The 21,423-nt window shown below is 41.3% G+C and overlaps 1 protein-coding gene across 1 annotated transcript in view; it reads left to right on the top strand.

Moving 5' to 3' along the window:
• LOC116050921 (NACHT, LRR and PYD domains-containing protein 12-like) overlaps positions 1–19,633 on the top strand; it is a 164,507-nt gene extending 144,874 nt beyond the window's left edge. Inside the window, exons 18-20 of the mRNA XM_036000526.1 lie at positions 9,005–9,181; positions 10,822–10,995; positions 19,032–19,633. Of these exons, the coding sequence (XP_035856419.1) occupies positions 9,005–9,181; positions 10,822–10,995; positions 19,032–19,221 (541 nt within the window). The 3' untranslated portion in view covers positions 19,222–19,633. The remainder of the gene's footprint in view (positions 1–9,004; positions 9,182–10,821; positions 10,996–19,031) is intronic.
• The last annotated feature ends 1,790 nt before the right edge of the window (positions 19,634–21,423 follow it).

A 21,423-nucleotide genomic window follows, 5' to 3' on the forward strand; every position in this document is an offset into this window, starting at 1 on the left:
CTCAAAACGCTCTCAAAAGTTAGCGTTGGCTGCTTCTCGCTTACCATGATTGCTCTGCTACCAGCCTCTGTCACGCACTGCGTGGTGCTTGTGACTATTGCGCATGCATGCAGCTGAGTAGGCAGTAGGCCTGCAGCGACGCGTCGATGACGTCGACGCATCGACGTCAAAATTACGTCGACGTCGTATTTTTGCGTCGACGCTTCGCCACACACACATGTGGGAGACCAAAACATTGCAGGAAACAGCAACCTCCTCACAGAATTCCCAACAAAGCCCTGCAAAAAGCCCCATGAAAAGAAAAAGTCCTAAAAAAAACAGCTCGCCCTTAATCATCGAGGGTATGGGAATACTTAAAATATAGTCCCAAGTACTAACGTTAGCTAAATTAATTTCATGTTTGTGTAGTGTGTTGTGTAGCCTGCGCACTTAGGTGGTGCTAGCTAACTATCTTAGCTCTCCGTGCAGTTTGTTCGTGCTAGGTTAGTAGCTAACGTTAACGTTAGCTAGCTACTGGCGCCTAGGCAGCTGTGTTTAGCTAACGTTAGTTATCATCTAGCTTACGGCTGCAGAACACAGCTATCTATAGTAGCTAACGTTAGCTAACGTGAACGTTAGCTACTAACCTAGCACGAACAAACTGCACAGAGAGCTAAGATGCGTTGGTTAGCCTAGCACCACCAAAGTGCACAGCTGCATTAGCATGTAAACCTACAGAATAGCAGTTAAGAGAGTCAGTTTGATTATGCATCAGGTTTTATGTTGGGACTGTTATGTTGTGTTAAACACTCTCAGGAATGTCTGTACTGTTCACTGCAGTGTTTTTCTTTTTTGCACTACAACTTGATTTTTTTGAACAAGAGAGTTATGTTGGTACTGTAAAAGAGTAAACAGGCTGGCCTTTCATTTTGTATAACAGTAAAATAATTATTTTATTTTGTGTAAAGCAGAAGATTTTTTGCTGTGCAAAATTGTTTAATAAAATATATTATTAAGAATTTTTTGGTATTTATTTGAGATACATTATGGTTTTTATTAATCGAGCAAGAGAAAAATAATCGTTATATTAATCGTCCAATTAGTCGTTAGATTAGTCGACTAATCGATAAAATAATCGCCCGATTAATCGTTTAATAAATAATCGTTTACCCCCAGCTGAGTAGGCAGTGTCACTGTCAAATCTGTACCTGGGAAAAGTAACGTTGCACCGAATTGATAAAGGAACTCAGTTCCATTACCAAATTTTCAGTAGTAGCGCGTTACACTACTTTTTACCCGGAAAAGTAGTTACGTTACTGTAACGCGTTACACACGTTAAACATTTGGTCCGCCGCTCAATGTGTTCGTGTGGGAACTTGTTGTGTCGTAACAATAACGACTCTATCTTGACTTATTCACTTTACTTTATTCCAACCAACGTGAACAGGTAGGGTGCCAGCATACATGTGTCTATCTGGACCACAACTCTACATTCACTTCTTATACTCTAAACTGGATTCATTGCGCACAGCGCTAAGGTTGAAACACCACATATCCCCATTAATAATAAATCACATGTATAGCACTAAGCAGTGTATGTCTAGTCTTCTTAAATTGTTCTCTACTGTTATCTTTTAGGAGAACATTACGAGGGCATAGAGAACATGAACTTACCATTATTTTGTTTTTCTGAAAAGTAACCTTTAGATTAACTTCTCTGAATGATTAATAATGCTTAAATCTCAGGGGTATTACAACAAACATGAACAGTGGAATATAGCAAGTTCAGCCCCTACATTTGTGCTTATTGAGGTTATCACAACACAAAGTCCTTAGTCCATTCTGGTGCTCTTCTGAGCTGCTGCGGTTGAAGCGTTCAGTCTCACCATTTGTCCTCGGATAGTAGACGGATGACTTTCTACGCACAGTACCAGCTCTACTCGGCCACGGTGCCCCGTCCTCCTTTTTCCATTGCAGATTTAGTACCGCCTCATGCGTGAGGCGATCATTATAAAAACCTTTTTATTGTTGATGAACTGGAGAGATCTAGATTGATATTGTCTGATTTGAAGCTTCTTTCTGTTAACAGAACACGTGTGGCTGACGTTTATTAGTCAGAGAGACTAAAGACATCCAGACTACAGATCATCTACAGCAACAGATCACATGTAGGGCATTTATAGAGGCTACTCTGTCATAATCAAAACAACTGGAGACTGATTATATATGGGTCTGATTACATTTAAATACATCAGAATCAGATCTAACAGGATGTGAGTGTTTCTGTGACTTCCTGTTCAGACTGAAGGCTGCTTCAAAGGGCTGGAAACGGTCCGACTAACTTGCTCTTTGTTATCTCATTATTAATAATTGGGTGCACAGGAGAACTGTATGAAAAGATGCTTTATGATATAAAATCACTTTCTGACTTCAGCTCCTTACCTGTGTGATGTTTATTCTTCTACAGTGAGAGAAGCTGGGTGAAGAAATGCAGAATTGGAAACTGGTTTACGACTTTTTGGTTTAGCCGGCCTGAGGATCCAGAAACATCACAGCGTGGTAAGATGATGGCTCGCAGGCTGTATACACACCAGCCTCTGATGAAACATACACACTTCAATTTTACTCAATACAGCTGTCATACAGCGGCCATGTTATGGCTCACATTTCAGATGACTTTCAGCAGTGAGGATACAAAAGATTATTTTGGGCCTTTTAGTCTTTTATTGACAGAATACAGTTGGTAATGTTTTCTTTCTCAGGATTGCTAAAGCATGACCGCCTTACTCTGCTTCTGGCATGATCATCTAAGGCCTCTGTTAGGCCCCAGTCTAGGGGTGCCTAGGACGCAACACAAAAACCAACCAACATCTTCCCCGTCTCCCAAGTAGCCACAAACAATTAGGTGGTTAGGTATCAACAAACTTATTTATTTTACAGAGAACATATACAGAATATATACATAACATATATTCGTTTAAGGCTTCAGGGTGGCCTACCACCAAAATAACAAACAAAACAATTCTGACTGGGAGATAAAACTAACCTAACAAACAACAGGGCAAAACAAATTACAAAAGACGTACCTCCCTAACTAACAAAAACAGGAGAAAATAAGATTGGAGGTCCACCCTTACTAAACAAACCAAAAACAATATCTAATATAAAGCAAAGTTACACAAAGCAAAAGCGTGGCCAGTTGGGAGATGAGGAGGACGAGGAATGCCTGCTGCCCACCGACGACCGCCATCTTGGCTCCTTTATAACTGGGTGGCTTCCCCAGCTGCAGCCAATCACAGGGTCGGGCCTGAACTTCTCCACCAATCATCCTTCGGCTATGGCACACCCCAATTTGCATATGAAATTGGAAACACAACAGAAGAAAAAAACACAGGGCACACAGCAGACCAAAGAACAATATGACCACAGTCATAACAGCCTCTTTCACACTGCGTGGCGTGAGCGTGGCATGTCAACTGTGTGGCGTGTCAGCTGTGTGGCGTGAGCGTGGCATTTTCTATGTCTTTGCACTCCAGAAACGTGTCTGACGCAGCACCAGAGATGGGGACTTTAGTCTGAGACTCTGACTCGAGTCGCACTAACAGCTGACTTCAGACTTGACTTGCGACTCGACCCAAAAGACTTCAGACTTGACTCGAGCTTCGAGACTTGTCAACAACCTGTTTTCATGCAATTATTGCTTTTTAAATCTAAATGTATTAATGTATTTCTATTTTCTTTTATTGGCGCATATACGTTGGGGAAACGTATGACAAGCTGCATGTCCCCTGCCCTTTGCCATAATGTGCAACGTAACGCATGCCTTATGCCTTATGTGCACGCACTCACATATTAAGCTTGTTGTACTCATAAAATTTCTTCAAGGTTGGCAGGTCTGTGTACCCGCTCCACCAAACACTGGGCCGTCTTGACTGTCTTAATTCTGCACATATTTCTGTTGCTGTAGTCCTATTTACTATTTCATTATTTCATCCATGCGTGGCACAGCGGATCTGTGCGCACTGTCACCTGCCGTGGAGACGCTGGCCTCACTAACCTCTCCTCCTCTGAGTCGGGTCTCCCTCGCGCTGGACTCAGTTTCACTGAGCGTACTAACACATAGAAAATAAATGGCATTACATCAGTGAGATCAAACTGCTTATTGTGCATAATTTGGACTGACACTGAGATGCATGTTGTTCTGTAACTGGTGTGGCGCTGCCACTATTCTCTTGATTTCCACTTCAACATTAGACATTTTTTTGAGTGAAAGAGATGTTACATTTAGCATATATCGTCACAGGTAACAAGCTAACCATCGCAGTGTTATGCTAATGCTGGGAACAGGCTCATTGTATCTTTATAGTTGTATCCATATGATGTGACAGACTTAGGTTACTATTTCACCAGGTCTGAGGGCTAAAGGCATGTGTTAAGTAGTTGAACTAGCCCCTGAAAGACTTGAGACTTGACTTGGACTCGAGCTCAAAGACTTGAGACTCGACTTGGACTTGCAAATAATGACTTGTGAACATCTCTGTGCGGCACTGCTAGCCTTGTCTGTACACATGTACGTTTCCAATTGATAAAATTAAATAATAGCGTGTTCTAGGGCTGGGACGATCTGTCGACATAATTGATTACATAAATGGTTGACACAAATAATTTGCGTTGACGCGTCATGCGTAGAAATCTAAAGCGCAAGTATGGATTCCTCGCAAGTTCAACGACACATTGAGAAAAAGGCTTGCACACGGTCTTCTAAAGTGTGGGAGTATTTTACTCTTAATGCCAACAACAACGTCGTGGTCTGTAGACTTTGTAAAATGCATCACTGAGTCAGATAACAGCAGCAAAACACCGTAAGTTCTACTCACCTTTTTGTCCCTTTCCCTCCCAAGTAGAGTTTAGATTCTCTGCCCGAGCCCGAACTTGACCCACGGGCCGGCTTGGGCCGATATGTCCCGCCACTATCCTCGGGCCGGTTCGGACCCTTGACCAAGCATTTGTGTTTTTCTAATCATTACTTTATTAGCCTAAGTGGGTGGGGAGAAAGCTATGCCTCTCCAGCTTCTCCCGTAGCTCTGCCTATATGTCCTGCACTGACTTGAGTGTGAGGTAAACTGTGCTAAATCGTATCTCCCCCATCTGTAGCACTGTCTTTGATAATTGCGCAACCAGGCCAGATTGTTTCAGATATCTCACGAGTCCTTTATAACGTCACTTAGAACTGCCCACGTATTAAAAAATGTTCTGGTCTTGAGCTCATAATTACAGTTAAAGTGTTGGGCCGGGCTCGGACACAACATGCACTGTAGACGTGTGCGATTATCAACATAGTGACACGGAATGTGTTGCCAGTAGTAGCCCAAAGGTAGGTTAGTCTGTTGATGCTGATATTTTTTAGGTTTACCATCATCATGAAATAATAAACAAGAGCAGTATTGATTATTTTACCTACTACTGTTAAAAAAAGCAAACAGTCTACTCTTTTTGCACTTGTTCTGTTTTATTTTTGTATTCCTCCTGAAAGTGACTTTATTTTGTTGTTTGATTGATAGCCTTCTTCTGGCTTCAGGTTGCACTACAAATTTTACTTGAACAGTGCAGTGTTAAACAATTTTAATAAATAAAGATTTGAAGCTTATTGAAATTAGTTTTGTGTAAATTGTTAATAATTCAGCAATGGGAAAATAATCGCTAGATTAATCGTTTAAAAAATCATTTGGGACAGCCCTAGCGTGTTCTTAAACCCTATATGCTAATTTGATAACAGCAAAGACAACATCGGCAATATTGACGGCAAAATAGGCTACAGAATATTTCATTCTGTATTGACAGGTGCAATATTTGAAAATTGATAATTATTTATTATTATTTTTTAAATTAAATTCATATCTGCATTTATGTGAAAATCTAGAGACTTTCAAACATCAAAATGTCATTTATTAAATGTATTTGTGTCAAAATGACATAAACATCTTTTCATATTTTATATTTCCTGGAAACGCTTCCAACACTCTTGAGTGTCGCGTGAAAAATGGGTTCAAAGTTGGTCCTATTTCTCGCATTCACACGTTTTCGGCGCGGCTCGAGACGTGCCGGAGACGTGCGTGTCATGCAGGCAGTGTGCAAGTTCTAACCTGTTAACATGGGAGCCGAAATAAAAACGGACACGCCACACAGCTGACACGCTCACGCCACGCAGGCGGTGTGAAAGAGGCCTTACTCTGCCTAAACTGTCCGTCAGCCTCCCTCACCAACTTATCCTTCAGCTCTGCTTCTCATTTTGGTTTTTAGGGGTCCAACCCTGAGGGGGTTGGGAACCGCATATGCAAGACAACATTTATTTCTACCAAGCTTTATTTGTTATTGATCTTTCAGGTCTTTGCCAAATCAGCTCTAACAAACATAATCTGTAAACCTCTTTAAAGCAGTTCAGGAGTTGATGAGTTGTGGTTGATTATCCTGTCTATTCTCAATCAGCTGAAACTCAGAGGGGAGCAGTCACCGCCCAGCATGGAGGTGTCGTCAACGCGCCTCAGTTTAACGGTGTTACCGTTGGAGGGAATCTAATGGTCCAAGTCACGCAGGGTATTGTTTCCCCCGGATTTATAAAATCAAATAAAAATACATTTATGTTTAAATATGTACCGGATTAAAACATTTCTTAAGAGCTGTTGCATGTTTGTGTTTCAGCCTCGTCTCCTGACAGGACAGACGGGATGAAAGCTGCTTCTCCCAAAAACAAAGGTATTGTGTTTGTTAACAGATTTTTCACAATCAAATGACAACCAAAAACATCACCTTCTGCAATTAAAACAAAACTAGGCTGAATTATTATAAGGCTTTGTGGAGATTACATTGTTGAAGCTAAAATGTTTTTCTTCTCTGTTGTCTGTCCATCTTATACTTCACATGTTTTGTTTGCTAACATAAATCTTGTTAGCCTTCCAGCATCTGAGCATCTTGTTGGTGTAATGATCTAAAATGAATGACAGTTATTTAGGGGTACTTGCACTTATATGGACCAGATATCCGTCCAAGTAAATCTGGACATGGATATGAAAATAACAAGGCACACATGGACATACATACTGTATATGCTAACGTGGAAGAGTACGTGAAAATAATGTAACTATGATTTCATTCATCTTTCAGCAAACATTCAAAGGTGCTTAAAATCTTTCCTTGAATATACAACAAAGGATCTGTCACAAGGAACAAAGGAAGATGGATCGACTCCTTTAGACAAGATCTATACGGAGCTTTACATCAGACGAGGAGGCAGTGGGGAGGTTAATAGTGAACATGAAGTGGTTAACTTGGAATGCAAAAGGAGTTTGAGTGAGGATGAGAAAATCCAGGTCAATGACATTCTTCAACCTTTATCAAACGAAGAAAACCCTCCTCAGAGAGTTCTGACGAAGGGAATCGCTGGCATTGGAAAATCTGTCGCTGTGCAGAAGTTCACTCACGACTGGGCAACAGGAGAAGCCAACCAAACTACTGATTTCATATTTCCATTCGCATTCAGAGACTTAAACTTGATAAAAGATAAGGATTGGAGTCTTCTGACATTAATAGGTCACTATTTCGTAGAAGTAAAGGATTTGAAAGAGTCAGACTACAGTGAATCAAGTGTTTTGTTCATCTTTGACGGCCTGGACGAAAGCCAATTACCTCTGGACTTCAACAACAATGAGATGTGCCGCGATGTTACAAAGACCACAACATTAGACGTCCTGCTGACCAACTTAATCTCAGGGAAACTGCTGCACAAAGCCTCAGTCTGGATCACAAGTAGACCAGCTGCAGCCGCTAAGATTCCTCCTGAGATCTTCCACAGGGTGACCGAGGTACGAGGCTTTAATGATGAGCAGAAGGAGGAGTACTTTCAGAAGAAAGTTAGTGACAAGGAAATGGCTCAGAAGATCTCCAATCATCTTCAGTCAAAGACGCAAAGAAGTCTGTACATCATGTGCCACATCCCAGTCTTCTGTTGGATTTCAGCCACGGCTCTCCAGAGTCTCCTAACAGAAGCAGAAGAAGCTGAGCTGCCCAAGACTGTGACTGAAATGTACACACACTTCCTGATCATCCAGACAAAGCTGAAGGAATATCAGGAAGGTGAAACAGACAAAGATGTGATCATGAAATTGGGAAAGCTGGCATTTGAACAGCTTCAGAAGGGCAACATACTCTTCTATGAAAACGAGTTTAAAAGTTGTGGAATTGATCTGAAACAAGCTGCAGTTAATTCAGGAGTTTGTACACAGATCATAAGAAAAGAATCTGGTCTTCACAAACAAGAGATTTACTCCTTCATTCATTTAAGTGTTCAGGAGTTTCTGGCAGCTCTGTATGTGTTAGAGACTTTCTTAGATAGCGGAGAAAATCTGCTTTCCAGCCAGACAAGTGTGAAAGAGCCATCAGAGAAAGAGGAACGTCCCATCTTCCTCCTCCACCAGAACGCAGTGGATATGGCTTTGTTCAGCAATAATGGACAATGGGACTTGTTCCTGCGCTTCCTGCTCGGTCTGTCACAGGATAAAAATCAGGAGCTTCTTCAGAAACAAGTTGGATTCAAAGGAAGATGTCCACAGAGCAACCAGGAGACAATCAAGTTCATTCATGAGAATATCAAGTATCTGTCCAACAGCGACAAGAGCATCAACCTGTTCCACTGTTTAAATGAGTTGGGTGACCAGTCTCTGGTACAGCAAGTCCAAAACTACCAGAGCTCAGGAGATTTTGGTAAACTCTTACCTGAACATTGGTCAGCTCTGGCCTTTCAGCTGCTTGTTTCCAATGAAGACCTGGATGTCTTTGACCTGAAGAAATACGAAGATTCAGAGGAAGTTCTGGAGAGGCTGCTGCCAGTGCTCAAAGCATCAAAGAAAGCTTTGTAAGTTTTCAACCTGGAGAAACCCAACAGCTCTGCAGCTCTCTGGTTGTGTTTAAGTGTAGAGAACAGAGGGGAGTGTAAGTTAAATGTTAACTCTAACTTTGTTTTTAACTTTAGGTTAAGTAGCTGTATCCTCACCTACAGATGTTGTGAGAACATTTCATCAGTTCTCAGCTCAAAGTCTTCTGGTCTGGAGGAGTTAGACCTGAGTGGAAACAGACTGCTGACTGACTCTGGAGTGGAGCTGCTCTCTCACGGTCTAAAAAGTCCCAACTGCAAACTCCAGAGACTCCGGTAAGAACATCCAGATGCACAGTATGTTTGTGGTGATTCATAATACAAGTAATGTGGACTTTGGGACACTTAAACTAGGAGTAGTTTACTTTTCTTTCATGTTACTTTGAACATAGATGAAATATTCCCTTCAGATATCTTATATCATGTGGTGATAATGTACATTTACCATCTTTAATAGAGTCCGATGTTTCAGGTGGATATCAGTTTTACCTTTGTCCAGAGATAGTCGACGATGTCAATTATAAAAATTTGTTGAGGCATAATTTCTTTGTCGACGTGTCGTTCCAGATATGTTCTTAAAGGGTGATTAGTTACTGCGTGGGTAGGTAACGTTATCTACACTTGTGTGTTTCGCTTTCGTAGCGTCACACTCATCATTCGCAGATACTTTTGCACAGCGCTGTTGTTACCATGTTTCTGTGAACATCGTGATGTTGCAGTCCATAATACATTTACCAGTGGTGATCTGCATCTGAGGATCATCCATTTAGTTTGCTAAAGACCATACATTGGCCGAGGAAAATGCTGCAAAGTAGGGGTGGAACGGTACACTGAAGTCACGGTTCGGTTCATACCTCGGTTCAGACATCATGGTTCGGTACAATGGAGGGAAAAGCATAACAAAAATGCAGAAGGCAATTTTTTTATTGTGCATGTCTCAGGCTGTACCACCTAGTGTCATCCAGTCTCTCCCCTGAGCTAGCTGCAACAGCCTGAAGCGTATAAAGTAAGATGTAAACAGTAAACAATAAGTAGGCTACCCCACATCATCTCCAGACTCCATCTGGAAACAAAATAAGACAATCAGCTAGTAGTGTGATATGGGAGACAAGTGCTGCTCTCATATGTGAATGCACAGAGCAGAGGTGTTAAAAGAGCAGCTTCGGTTACACAGAGCAGTTGGCGAATTGTGGCATTAGCTTCACACGCTAACAGCGGAGCTAGCAGCAAACAGCGGAGCTAGCAGCAAACAGCGGAGCTACAGCTAACGGCGGAGCTTAAAGTGGAGCTAACAGCGGAGCAAACAGCAAAGCAAATGGGCCTGGAAGCCATTTGTGGTCGAGGCAAGAAGGGATACAGCTACAGTACATCCGTGTTTGGTTGTATATGGAAGGCACTAGTTTGCTTCGTGTGGACTCACTGGACTGACTCGACATGTAGGCGGAGCTCGGGAGCTTCAGAGCTAAGGCAGGGCTACAGATTAGGTGTCCCTAAGAAACGCGTATGTAACAGTAGTTCCACATTAATTCATTTGCACGCAAGTTTTATTTATTTTTATACTGTGTATTCTCCGTGTAAATTCATGTACCGAACCGAGACGCCCGTAACGTTTCGGTTCAATACGAATACACGTACCGTTTCACCCCTACTGCAAAGTGATAGCCGATAAGGAGTTAGCCTTAGCCTAACGTTAGCCCGCTTCTCTTCGTTTACGGTCTTAACCCCGCTTGCCTGCACAAAGGTTCAGATAAAGTTCTGGAGAGGCTGCTGCCAGTGCTCAAAGCATCAAAGAAAACTTCATAAGTATTCAACCTCGAGAAACCCATCAGCTCTGCAGCTCTCTGGTTGTGTTTAAGTGTAGAGAACAGAGGGAAGTGTTTGTTAAATGTTAACACTCATTTTGTTTTTAACTTCAGGTTAAGTTACTGTGACCTCACCGACAGATGTTGTGAGAACATTTCATCAGTTCTCAGCTCAAAGTCTTCTGGTCTGGAGGAGTTAGACCTGAGTGGAAACAGACTGCTGGACTCTGGAGTGGAGCTGCTCTCTGACGGTCTAAAAAGTCCCAACTGTAAACTCCAGAGACTCTGGTAAGAACATCCAGATGCACAGTATGTATGAGTTGATTCAGAATACAAGTAATGTGGACTCTGGGACACTTAAACTGGGAGTAGTTTACTTTTCTTTCATGTTACAGTGAACATAGATGAAAGATTCCCTTCAGATGTCTTATATCATGTGGTGATAATGTACATTTACCATCTTTAATAGAGTCAGATGTTTCAGGTGGATATCAGTTTAAATGTTGTCCAGAGATAGCTCCTAGCTTAGCACAAAGACTAGAAGCAGGGGGAAATCTTCTAAACTTGAGGTTCATAGGGTTCACCTTAAAGAACTAAGGGTTACCTTAAAGGTCCCATGGCATGAAAACTTCACTTTATGACGTTTGTTAACATTAATATGAGTTCCCCCAGCCTGCCTATGGTCCCCCAGTGTCTAGAAATGGTGATAGGTGTAAACCGAGCCCTGGGTATCCTGCTCTGCCTTTGAGAAAATGAAAGCTCAGATGGGCCAATCTGGAATCTTGCTCCTTATGAGGTCATAAGGGGAAAGGTTACCTCCCCTTTCTCTGCTTTGCCCACCCAGAGAATTTGGCCCACCCATGAGAGAGAGAGAGAGACATCATGGATTTCAAACGAGCAAAGTGGCAGTTGGTCAAGGCCAGTCTTGTATAAAGTACTTGAAAGTAATACTTGAGTAAAAGTAGTAGTAAGTATCTTACCAGAAAATGACTTTGGTAGAAGTAAAAGTCTCCTTTAAAATATTACTTGAGTAAAAGTATCTAATATTTACTGTACTTAAGTATCAAAAGTAATTTTCTGATATTAAATGTACTTAAGTATTAAAAGTAAAAGTAAAAAAAACTTTGATTATGAACTTTATGTCCAAATGTGTAACGTTATCTTCATCACCACTGTCGTCGGGGTGATCATCGTCTGTTACCATGGCGGCAGAGCCTGCACCAGGTGCTTCCATGACACAGAATGACATGATCAGTCATTCTGCTTCCTCCTCTTCTTCTTTAGTTTTGGCCTATGTTTTTTTTTTTGCCACTTGGCAACAAACAGGCATTAGGTCACCAACTGGAATGGAGCGTACATTATCTTGGCAATTTAGGAGCAATGATTCGCCCAACCTGCTTTTTTTCCAGTTTAACAAATTACTTCTGATTTTATTTTGTAGTAACGAGTAACTAAGATGCTCAGGGGAAATGTAGTGGAGTAAAAGTATAAGTTTCCGGAAATCTAAATAAAGTAAAGTACAGATACATGAAAATTCTACTTAAGTACAGTAGTGAAGTATTTGTACTTCGTTACATTACAACACTGGTCAAGGCAGTTCAGATACAGTATTAGGGGACCACTAAGGTCTATATAAAAGCATCCAGAGAGCACCATGTCATGGGACCTTTAAACAAGATATTTTCTCAGCTTATATCCTTGAATAAGCACAATCCCAAAATCTTATTTGACACCATTAAAGAAATAGTTTCTTATTCTGGCCCTCAAGCAACTGTGTCATCTACAGTGTTGGGCAAGTTACTTCCAAAATGTAATACATTATAGATTACTAGTTACTGTCATTTGAGAGTAATTAGTTATATTACAATATTACTGTCTCTGAATTGTAATGCGTTACACTACTTTTGCATTACTTTTGAGTTACTTTTACCAAAATAACAGGACAAGTTTGATTTGGCAGCTAGCTTGTGAATCCACTTTAATACATCATAGATTATTCATATTTTGTATAATTAATATAAATATGCAAAGTAACTAAAGCTATAAAAAATAGATAAGTAAAATGTATAATAGGCAATTAGGAGAAAATGAAAATACTCAATTAAAAGTACGACATTGTTGTAAAATGTTTGTTTATAGCACTTAAATAAGAGATTCATGTTGTTTAGGTTAAAACACTCTAAAGGAAATGTTCAATTATAGTGTGATTAAAACTCACTATTTACATTATTTACAGTACTTGATTTACAGCTGATTTGTGAAAAGGTAGCCTACACAACCTTATTTAACAGTAATTTAGTATTACTGCGAACCGTCACAGGAAGTGCTTTTATTTTGAAGTAGGCTACACGGAAGTTGTCTGTTGTGTAGCTACTCTTGCTAGCTTACTCAGGCTCAAGTTGTTCACTTTCTTGTTTGTAAAACTGCAACATATTGAACAGTAAATGGTCACAGTAAAAGACAAGCGCTTTTGGTCGTAATTCGAAGCCATTCCACTACAGGCAGAGTTACTCTCCACGGCTGATAAAATGTAATGATATTTACGTGTAGCAAGCCTCAACATTAATTCCTGACATGTTTATATCTGTCAGCCGCTGACGTACCGTCACCTGTTGGGACATACATGCTGTCCGTACCGTCACCTGTTGGGACATACATGCTGTCCGTACCGTCACCTGTTGGGACATACATGCTGTCCGTACCGTCACCTGTTGGGACATACATGCTGTCTGTACCGTCACCTGTTGGGACATACATGCTGTCCGTACCGTCACCTGTTGGGACATACATGCTGTCCGTACCGTCTCTGGTTCTGACCACGGGAACAGAAACAGGACAGCTCACTTCAACGCAGCGTAATAACTCCTGAAAATAATATCCATCTCGCAAATGTATCTGTCTCTGCAGTCATCTCAACCCTCGAATACAGCGACAGGAAAATAATACGGCTTTTTTTTTTCCTGTGAAGAAATGTGTTGCGGTGTTGGTGAATTCTTAAAAAAAACGCACCATTAAATGTTGCGTTAAAATGCGTTGTAACTCGCGTTACTGAGACTGTAACGAGTATAATATTACCGAAATTTAATTAGTAATGCGTTATATTACTGCGTTACAGCAAAAAGGAATACATTATTGTAATTGCGTTACTTTTGTAACGCGTTACTCCCAACACTGATCATCTAAATTGGACTGTAATGAATTCCTCCACTTCTTTGTAGATAAGATGAGAGATGTTAGGGCAAACATCTCACCATCACTTTATCAGAATTCTGCCTGTGACTTCTCTCCCGCTCATTCTTGGTCTACTTTTAAACCTGTGACCTTACATGATATCACCTCTCTGCTACATACTTTGAAACACTCATCTTGTCCTATGGATGTTGTTCCTTCTGTGCTATTTGTACAAGCTTTTTGACTCCATTGGCCTCTGTATTGTTGAGATGCTTAATACTTCACTTTTAACTGGTGTCGTCCCTATTTTTTTTTTAAACATGCTGTTGTTAAACCTGTACTAAAAAAGCCCAGTTTGGTTTAGAGGTGTGAATCTTCACTGATCTCCCGATTCGATTACGATTATCAGGTCAGCGATTCAAATCGATATCTCGATGCATCACGATGCTTCAAAATAAATGTTTCTATTAAAGCCATATAGGATATTTGACTTGACAAACTTGCATTGTCAAGTGCAATGCCCAAGCTGCAATACATAACTTCAGACTGGAATGATGAAGTGTTTGGGTTCATTTCTTTAAGGTAGCTACCACGAAGGTTTACCTATTTTGGATTAGTCATATACCACCCTACTTTAACCAGCAAATCTATTGTTCTGTATTGGAATAACTGACCCCAGACAACTCTTTAACAAAAAAGGTATTGTTTAATGAACAATAACTTACATGTATAACATTTAGCCGTTAGATTGAATAACAAAAAAAAAACATAACACAAATCACACCCTTCAAATATGCTAACTGCAATATTTCTTCAAATGATATTACACACAACTACCCCTTTACCCGTTTCTCTATCAGTTTCCACTTATAACACTCCAGCTACACAAAATGATTCCTCCTTACACAGTTTCAATATAAAACTTACTCAAACCCTATTAAACCACTGTGTTACCACACACCTACCCACCCACATCCACACACGACGAGAGGGGGAAAAAAAAAAAAAAAAAAAAAAGTTGCGGGCTCATGTGGACGTGCAGCAGCCAGCAGGACGTTATCTTCAGTGAAGCAAACACACAAAAATCCAACATACAGTTAGCTGTTAGTCCAAGAAACACACCTCAAACACGAAAACCAGTCACCAGCTACGGCAAAGTCCTCTTCAGCAGGGAAACACGCTGTCGTCCTCTCCGGTCCAAAATCAGCGTCCTCCGAACCAGTAACTCTCCGCCGTTAGCTCCAACTTTAGCCAGGCACACTAGCACGTTTGTTCTAGCTAAACCACTGCTGTTAGACAGGAAAAGTGCCGTAGTCTAGCTACACCGCTTCAGCTTCGTTATTACACTTAGATCGTTACCAAGCTAACTATTCTAGTGTCTCTCGATGTTTCTCAGTGTTTTCTTTCCTCTTCTCAATTTGCGATCCTCTCCACTCTCCCGTGTCTTCGCTCAGCCGTTTTGCAGCTTGCAGCATCGTCCATGTCCGCATCCCGATGCATCGATTATTTGATTAATTTCAACACCTCTAGTTTGGATCCACTACAACCTAAGAGCTACAGGCCAATAGTCAGTAGCTAGAAATATATCCCTTAAAAGAGCAGTTTCGGTTCTGTGCAGTTTTAAAACCGGATTGGAAGAATTCAAGAATGTTGTGTTCTTCCAAAAAGGCCATTAGTTGACTGTAAACCAACTTTTCAAGTATTTTAGATATGAAAGGTAGTTTAGATATTGGCCTGAAATTGGACTACTGCATGTTTAAAATTTCCAGGGACCACACCCGAGGAAAGGCTACTATTAACAACTGCAAGAACTGATTGACATATAGTAGGGAAAACATCCTTAAAAAGTCGAGGAGGGACAATGTCACTTGGAGAACCTGAAGGCTTCCAGTGGCCAACAATCTTCTGTAGTGCAGACTGAGTAACAGGTTCAAACTTTCCAAAGACAGCAGAACAGACAACAGAAATGGAATAATCATAAGTAGAAGGTGTCATTTTAACCCTAATAGAAGTGACCTCCTCAGTAAAAAAGTGAACAAATTGTTCACACACAGCATGAGAGGCGTCAACACAGGCACTTTGCTGGCCATTAAGAACAGAGTCAATAGTTTTAAACAACATACGAGGGTTGTTAGAGTTAGACAGAATATTTCAGATAGATAGATTGCCTTTTTGCTTCTTTCAAAGTTGTCTGATAATGACGCCAGCAATCTCGTACTATTTGAAACAACACATGCAGTTTGTCCTTCCATTTGCGCTCAGCTTTACGGCACTAACGTCTTACAGCACGAACTGTGTGATTTAACCAGGGCTCCGCTTTTGCTTTAGGCTGCCTATTCTTCAATGGAGCTACCCTGTCTATAACCAGTTGACAAGTGGAGTTAAGCCATAAGCTGAGCTCTTCTGGATCATCACAAATAGAGTCTAGTATGGCACTATTCTGACTGAAGACCGATGAGAACTGAACAGCAGTGGAAGGGTTAATTATCCGACAGCGCCTAGCAGCAGCGCGAGGTTTAAATGTATTACAGGCAAGAACAGACTCAAATAATACAGGCAGAGAACACTGCATCGTAGATCTAGGCAAATATAGGCAAACCAAAGGATAAGACAAGGTGAAGTGTGTGCCCGCGTTCATGTGTGGGGCCAGACACATGTTGCACAAGATTAAAAGAGTCAATAAGATATAAGAAGTCTTTTGCCACTGGCTTGTCAGGACAACACACATGGATATTAAAATCCCCAACAATAAGGACACGGTCATATTTAGGCATGATTTCAGCCAAAAAAAAACGGCAAAGTGATTTATAAAATCCTTATTATATTTGGGAGGCCGATAGACCACTGCACACAGCACTGTGTGAGAGCAGCCCAGCTCGTATAAGCTGAGTTTGAAGCTTGTGTGCTTGGATTCTAGCGATAGCTGTTTACATTTATAGTCATTCTTGCAGACAGTCGCTATTCCTCCTCCTCGATCCGATATCCGTGGGGAGTTAAAATAACAACAGTCATGCTGCAATAATTCAGAGAAAGCACTGGACTCACCAACAGTCATCCACGTCTCTGTCATAAAAAAGAAATCCAATCCACGGGACATGAAGAAATCATTCAGAATAAAGCGATCTAGCGTTGACCAGGCGGAACCTGGCAGGAGCCGGCAGGTCTGCGGCGTTGACTGCCCTGGGAACCCAACACAGAGGCCGCAGGTTTCGAAAATTAACCCCGCGCCAATGGGGACGAGGCGAGCCGGGGCCGCGGGGCTCTAACACCCCAACCAGACCAACAATAGGTACCAACCAGGTGTCGGCAGGGGCAGGGTCACGCAATCGCCTCAAGGTGGAGAGGCGAGAGACCACACGGTATTCACTCCAGGAAGTTGTGTCAAGGCGGGCCTTTATCCTCACCAGCCGTCCGCTGCGTTTACCCCTGCGGCAGTAGCGTTTCCACCGGGGAAGTGGAGCTGTGGGTCGGCACAAGTATTATGGGATCCCCGATAGAAGCGGCGGTAGAGTTTTATATCCATACTCTGACTTTACTAGGTCTTTGGCAGAGAGCTGAATATCCATTAGTGCCTGGCGATCATACACCAGCAGAGGGTTAACAGACAGACGGCAGGCTGCTAACACAGGCGCTAACACTGGCGCCATCATCATCCATATCTCAGCAGCTACGGCATAACTTCACAGCTTACAGACTTAGCCACTGTAGGTATGACGCAGAAATCTGAATCTAGCTGCAGGCGAGCTGGTTACAGCAGTCAAGACGTGGAGTAATAAAATCATCTGACTCCAGATCTCCAAAAGAGAGAAAAAGGTTTTATTTTAGCCCTCAACCTGATGAGGAAAAAGCTGCTGCTGATGACAGAATTAATTTGTCTGTTGAATTGTAACGCTGAGTCAGAACTTACACCCAGATTTGTTTTCTGTGTCACACATAGACATGTGACAAAAATTCATCCAATCAGCAAATTATTGTATAAAAATGTGTTTTACCTGATTCAACTGTTTGTTTTTTACTTATGTTTATCCTTTTTTTAAATGTTTTTAAGCCATGTACTGCTCAAAGACAGTTAGGAGATATTCCTGCTTCTGGCCATGGTTTCACTTGTTAATTTGAGATGCACGATTTGCAGATAGAGTGATATATGCTTAGTATTGTCTTGGTGTTTTAAGGTTTTTGTTGTTATTATAACTTCTATGAAACATTTTTTATATGATTGCAGCTGTTTTACTGTGTTGTTATTTATGATCTGTTCATACAGCAGCCTCCCCTTGGTCTCCTCAGGAGGAGTTATAGATGTTAATACATTAAGAAACACTGAATCTGCTCACAGCTGCAGTATAGTTGTTATAAAACATTTATTATATTATTATATTTTTATTTATTTTATAATTAACTACCACAAAAAGTTAGAACACAAAACAAACTCTGATCTGAAAACCGTGTTTAAATGTCTCCTTCCAGCCTGAGCTGCTGCAGGTTAACAGCAGCCTGCTGCCGGTCTTTGACCTTTAATCTGTACTCAAACGGAAGTTTAAAATCTACAATTCACCCTTTTATAGGCGGTTACGTTCCAGACGAGCCCACTAAAGCTGTATTTATAGTCGACAGGGTTAATGGTCCCATCGTTGGCTGTTCTTGGTACCAATAAGGAGTCTCACTGTTACATGTTAAACCAGCTGCAGGAGAGATGGTTACAGCAGTCAAGACCTCATGTAATAAATCGCTCAATGGTGTTTTTTGCCCCCAACAGCTCCTTCCAGGCAGCGATGCGACCGCTGCCTCCAAGGCACCTAACCTTAACCCTAACCATAACCAGTGCCTAATCCTAGTGCCTTCCAGGCAGCGCTGCCTGGAAGGAGCCGTTGAGGGCAAAGAACACTGATAAACTAATAAATCATCTCCACAGTCTCCAGATCTCCAAAAGAGAGACAATGTTTTTATTTTAGCCTTCAACCTGAATTACTTTGTCTCTTGGATTGTGATGCTGAGTCAGAAATTACACCCAGATTGCTGACTTACGTATGTTTGGACATTTGAAGACCCAATAAAATGAAACCACCAGAGGAGAGATAATAAAGACTAGGTATTGATTTTAACACCTGACAGTGTTTGTATTACTGTGGTATTAAACCAATGTGTTTCTCTCTCAGGTTGTCATTCTGCACAGAGAGGTGCTGTAAGTCTCTGGCCTCGGCTCTGGAGTCGAACCCTTCACACCTCAGAGAACTGACGCTGGACTTAAGTGATCCAGGAGAATCAAGTCTGAAGCTGCTGTCTGATTTAAAGGAGAACAAAAGATACAAACTGAAGACACTGAGGGTGTCTAAGGGATTTGTTTAACCGGATAAGAACTTAAAGACAACAATGGATCATTTTTCTCCTTCTGTCCGAACCAAATGATCTGAACTACAGGTGTGAAAGTGACCTTATATTCATCACGACTCTTCTGTCTTTAAGGACTCGATGCTCAAAACTACTCAATCAAAAGTCAGAGGGTATCTGAGCACCAGCTACCAGCTCAGAGATTACTCCTCTCTGTGTAACGTCGGAGCGTGATATACTGGAGGGGGGAGGGACACAGAGGCAGTGTTGGACCCCCAACCGAAAAACTAATAACTAAAGTTATATTAAAAAGACATGAGGAAACTGTTCTAGGAACACACTGAAACAGTAGCAGTAGTAGTAGGAAAAGCATAGCAATCTCCAAACCCCCAAACTACAGAAGACAGATAAAGAAAGTTATCTGGAAATAAAAAATGGCATTGTTGAACTGCTGTGTTCTTCAGAATGAATGGAGAGTACGAAAATAAGAATAACAAAAACTAAACTCTGTATAAAATCTTTAAAAGCTGTAACAGTATCTCGTAGTTTGGAGTGTTTAGTTTAAACATTGTAAGAGCAGATACATTTTGAAATGCTGAGCTCCATAGAGTTTTTATTTTGCATACATTGCATAAAGTCTTGTCGTGTCTTTATATGATTCAACCAATCACAGATTAGAGTTTCACCTGTGACAAATACTGTAATTAACACATTCCTGGGTGTGTATAAAAAGAACTCCAGCACACCAGACCTTCATGTGAAGTGCAACCTGACCTCTCACAACATGCCAAAGATTCAACCACAGACCAAAGTGCTGATCATCAAGAGCCTGAAGACCAAGTCTGCTGCTGAGGTGGCAGACATCTTCAATGTATCCAAACGTCAAGTGGAAAGGATAAGAAAAAGATTTGAAGAAACTGGTGAAGTTCATGACAAGTCCAGGTCAGGCAGACCCCGTAAGACAACTGTTCGAGAGGACCGTTTGTTGCTTCGACAGTCCAGGGCCAGCCCTTTTTCTGGGCTGGCCACCAGAAACCCCTGTATCTATAACAACAGTTTGTCGAATTCTCTCACGCAGTGGCCTCCATGGCCGAATTAGTGCTCACAAACCAGCATTAAACAGAAGACAACTAAAAAAGTGTGTTGCATTTGCAAAGGCCCACAGCTTGGTGAAAGGATGGACAGTGGAAAAGTGGCAGAAGGTTGATTTTTTTCTGATGAATCATCCATTGAACTGCATCCCAATTGCTGCAAATACTGCAGAAGACCTGTTGGAACCCGCATGGACCCAAGATTCACCCAGAAAACAGTCAAGTTTGGTGGAGGAAAAATCATGGTTTGGGGTTACATGCAGTATGGGGGTGTGCGAGAGATCTGCAGAGTGGATGGCAACATCAACAGCCTGAAGTATCAACAAATTATTGCTGCCCATTACATTCCAAACCACAAGAGAGGGCAAATTCTTCAGCAGGATGGCGCTCCTTGTCATACTTCAGCCTCCACATCAAAGTTCCTGAAAGCGAAGAAGGTCAAGGTGCTCCAGGATTGGCCAGCCCAGTCACCAGACATGAACATTATTGAGCATGTCTGGGGTAAGATAAAGGAGGAGGCTTGGAAGATGAAACCAACGAATCTTGATGAACTCTGGGAGTCCTGCAAGACTGCTTTCTTTGCTATTCCAGATGACTTCATCAATACGTTATTTGAGTCATTGCCGAGACGTATGGATGTAGTCCTCCAAGCTCATTTTCTTTTTTCCAAGGCACCATGACTTTACGTATGCTCTGATGTTATTGTAGCATATTTGTGTATTCACAATAAAGTATAATTTCTACCGTACATTACTGTATTTTTGTATGCGACAAGACTTTTGTCCAAGCCAAATCTGACCTTTCTGTCCTAATTCAATGATAAAACTCAATGAATGATACAAACCTTTATTTTGGTATAATAAGCATAATCCAGAAGCCTTTGCCTTTCATATAAACCATTTCTGATTCCAATTGATCAACTACAAGTCAAGTTATTATTTGTTGTTCCTACAACTTAGATAAGCGACAAGACTTTTGTCAGGCACTGTACCTGAAGTAAAAGTATCTTTCTTTAGTAATCTTATCACTAGAATTAATTATTTGGTTGAAATAAACCCATAATTCACCCATTTACATGTGGAAATATGCTGGCTCTATACACGCTAAAAGTACTGATTATTTACATGTC

This window comes from Sander lucioperca, chromosome 4, assembly GCF_008315115.2.
Source record: "Sander lucioperca isolate FBNREF2018 chromosome 4, SLUC_FBN_1.2, whole genome shotgun sequence".
Classification (NCBI taxonomy): Eukaryota; Metazoa; Chordata; class Actinopteri; order Perciformes; family Percidae; genus Sander; species Sander lucioperca.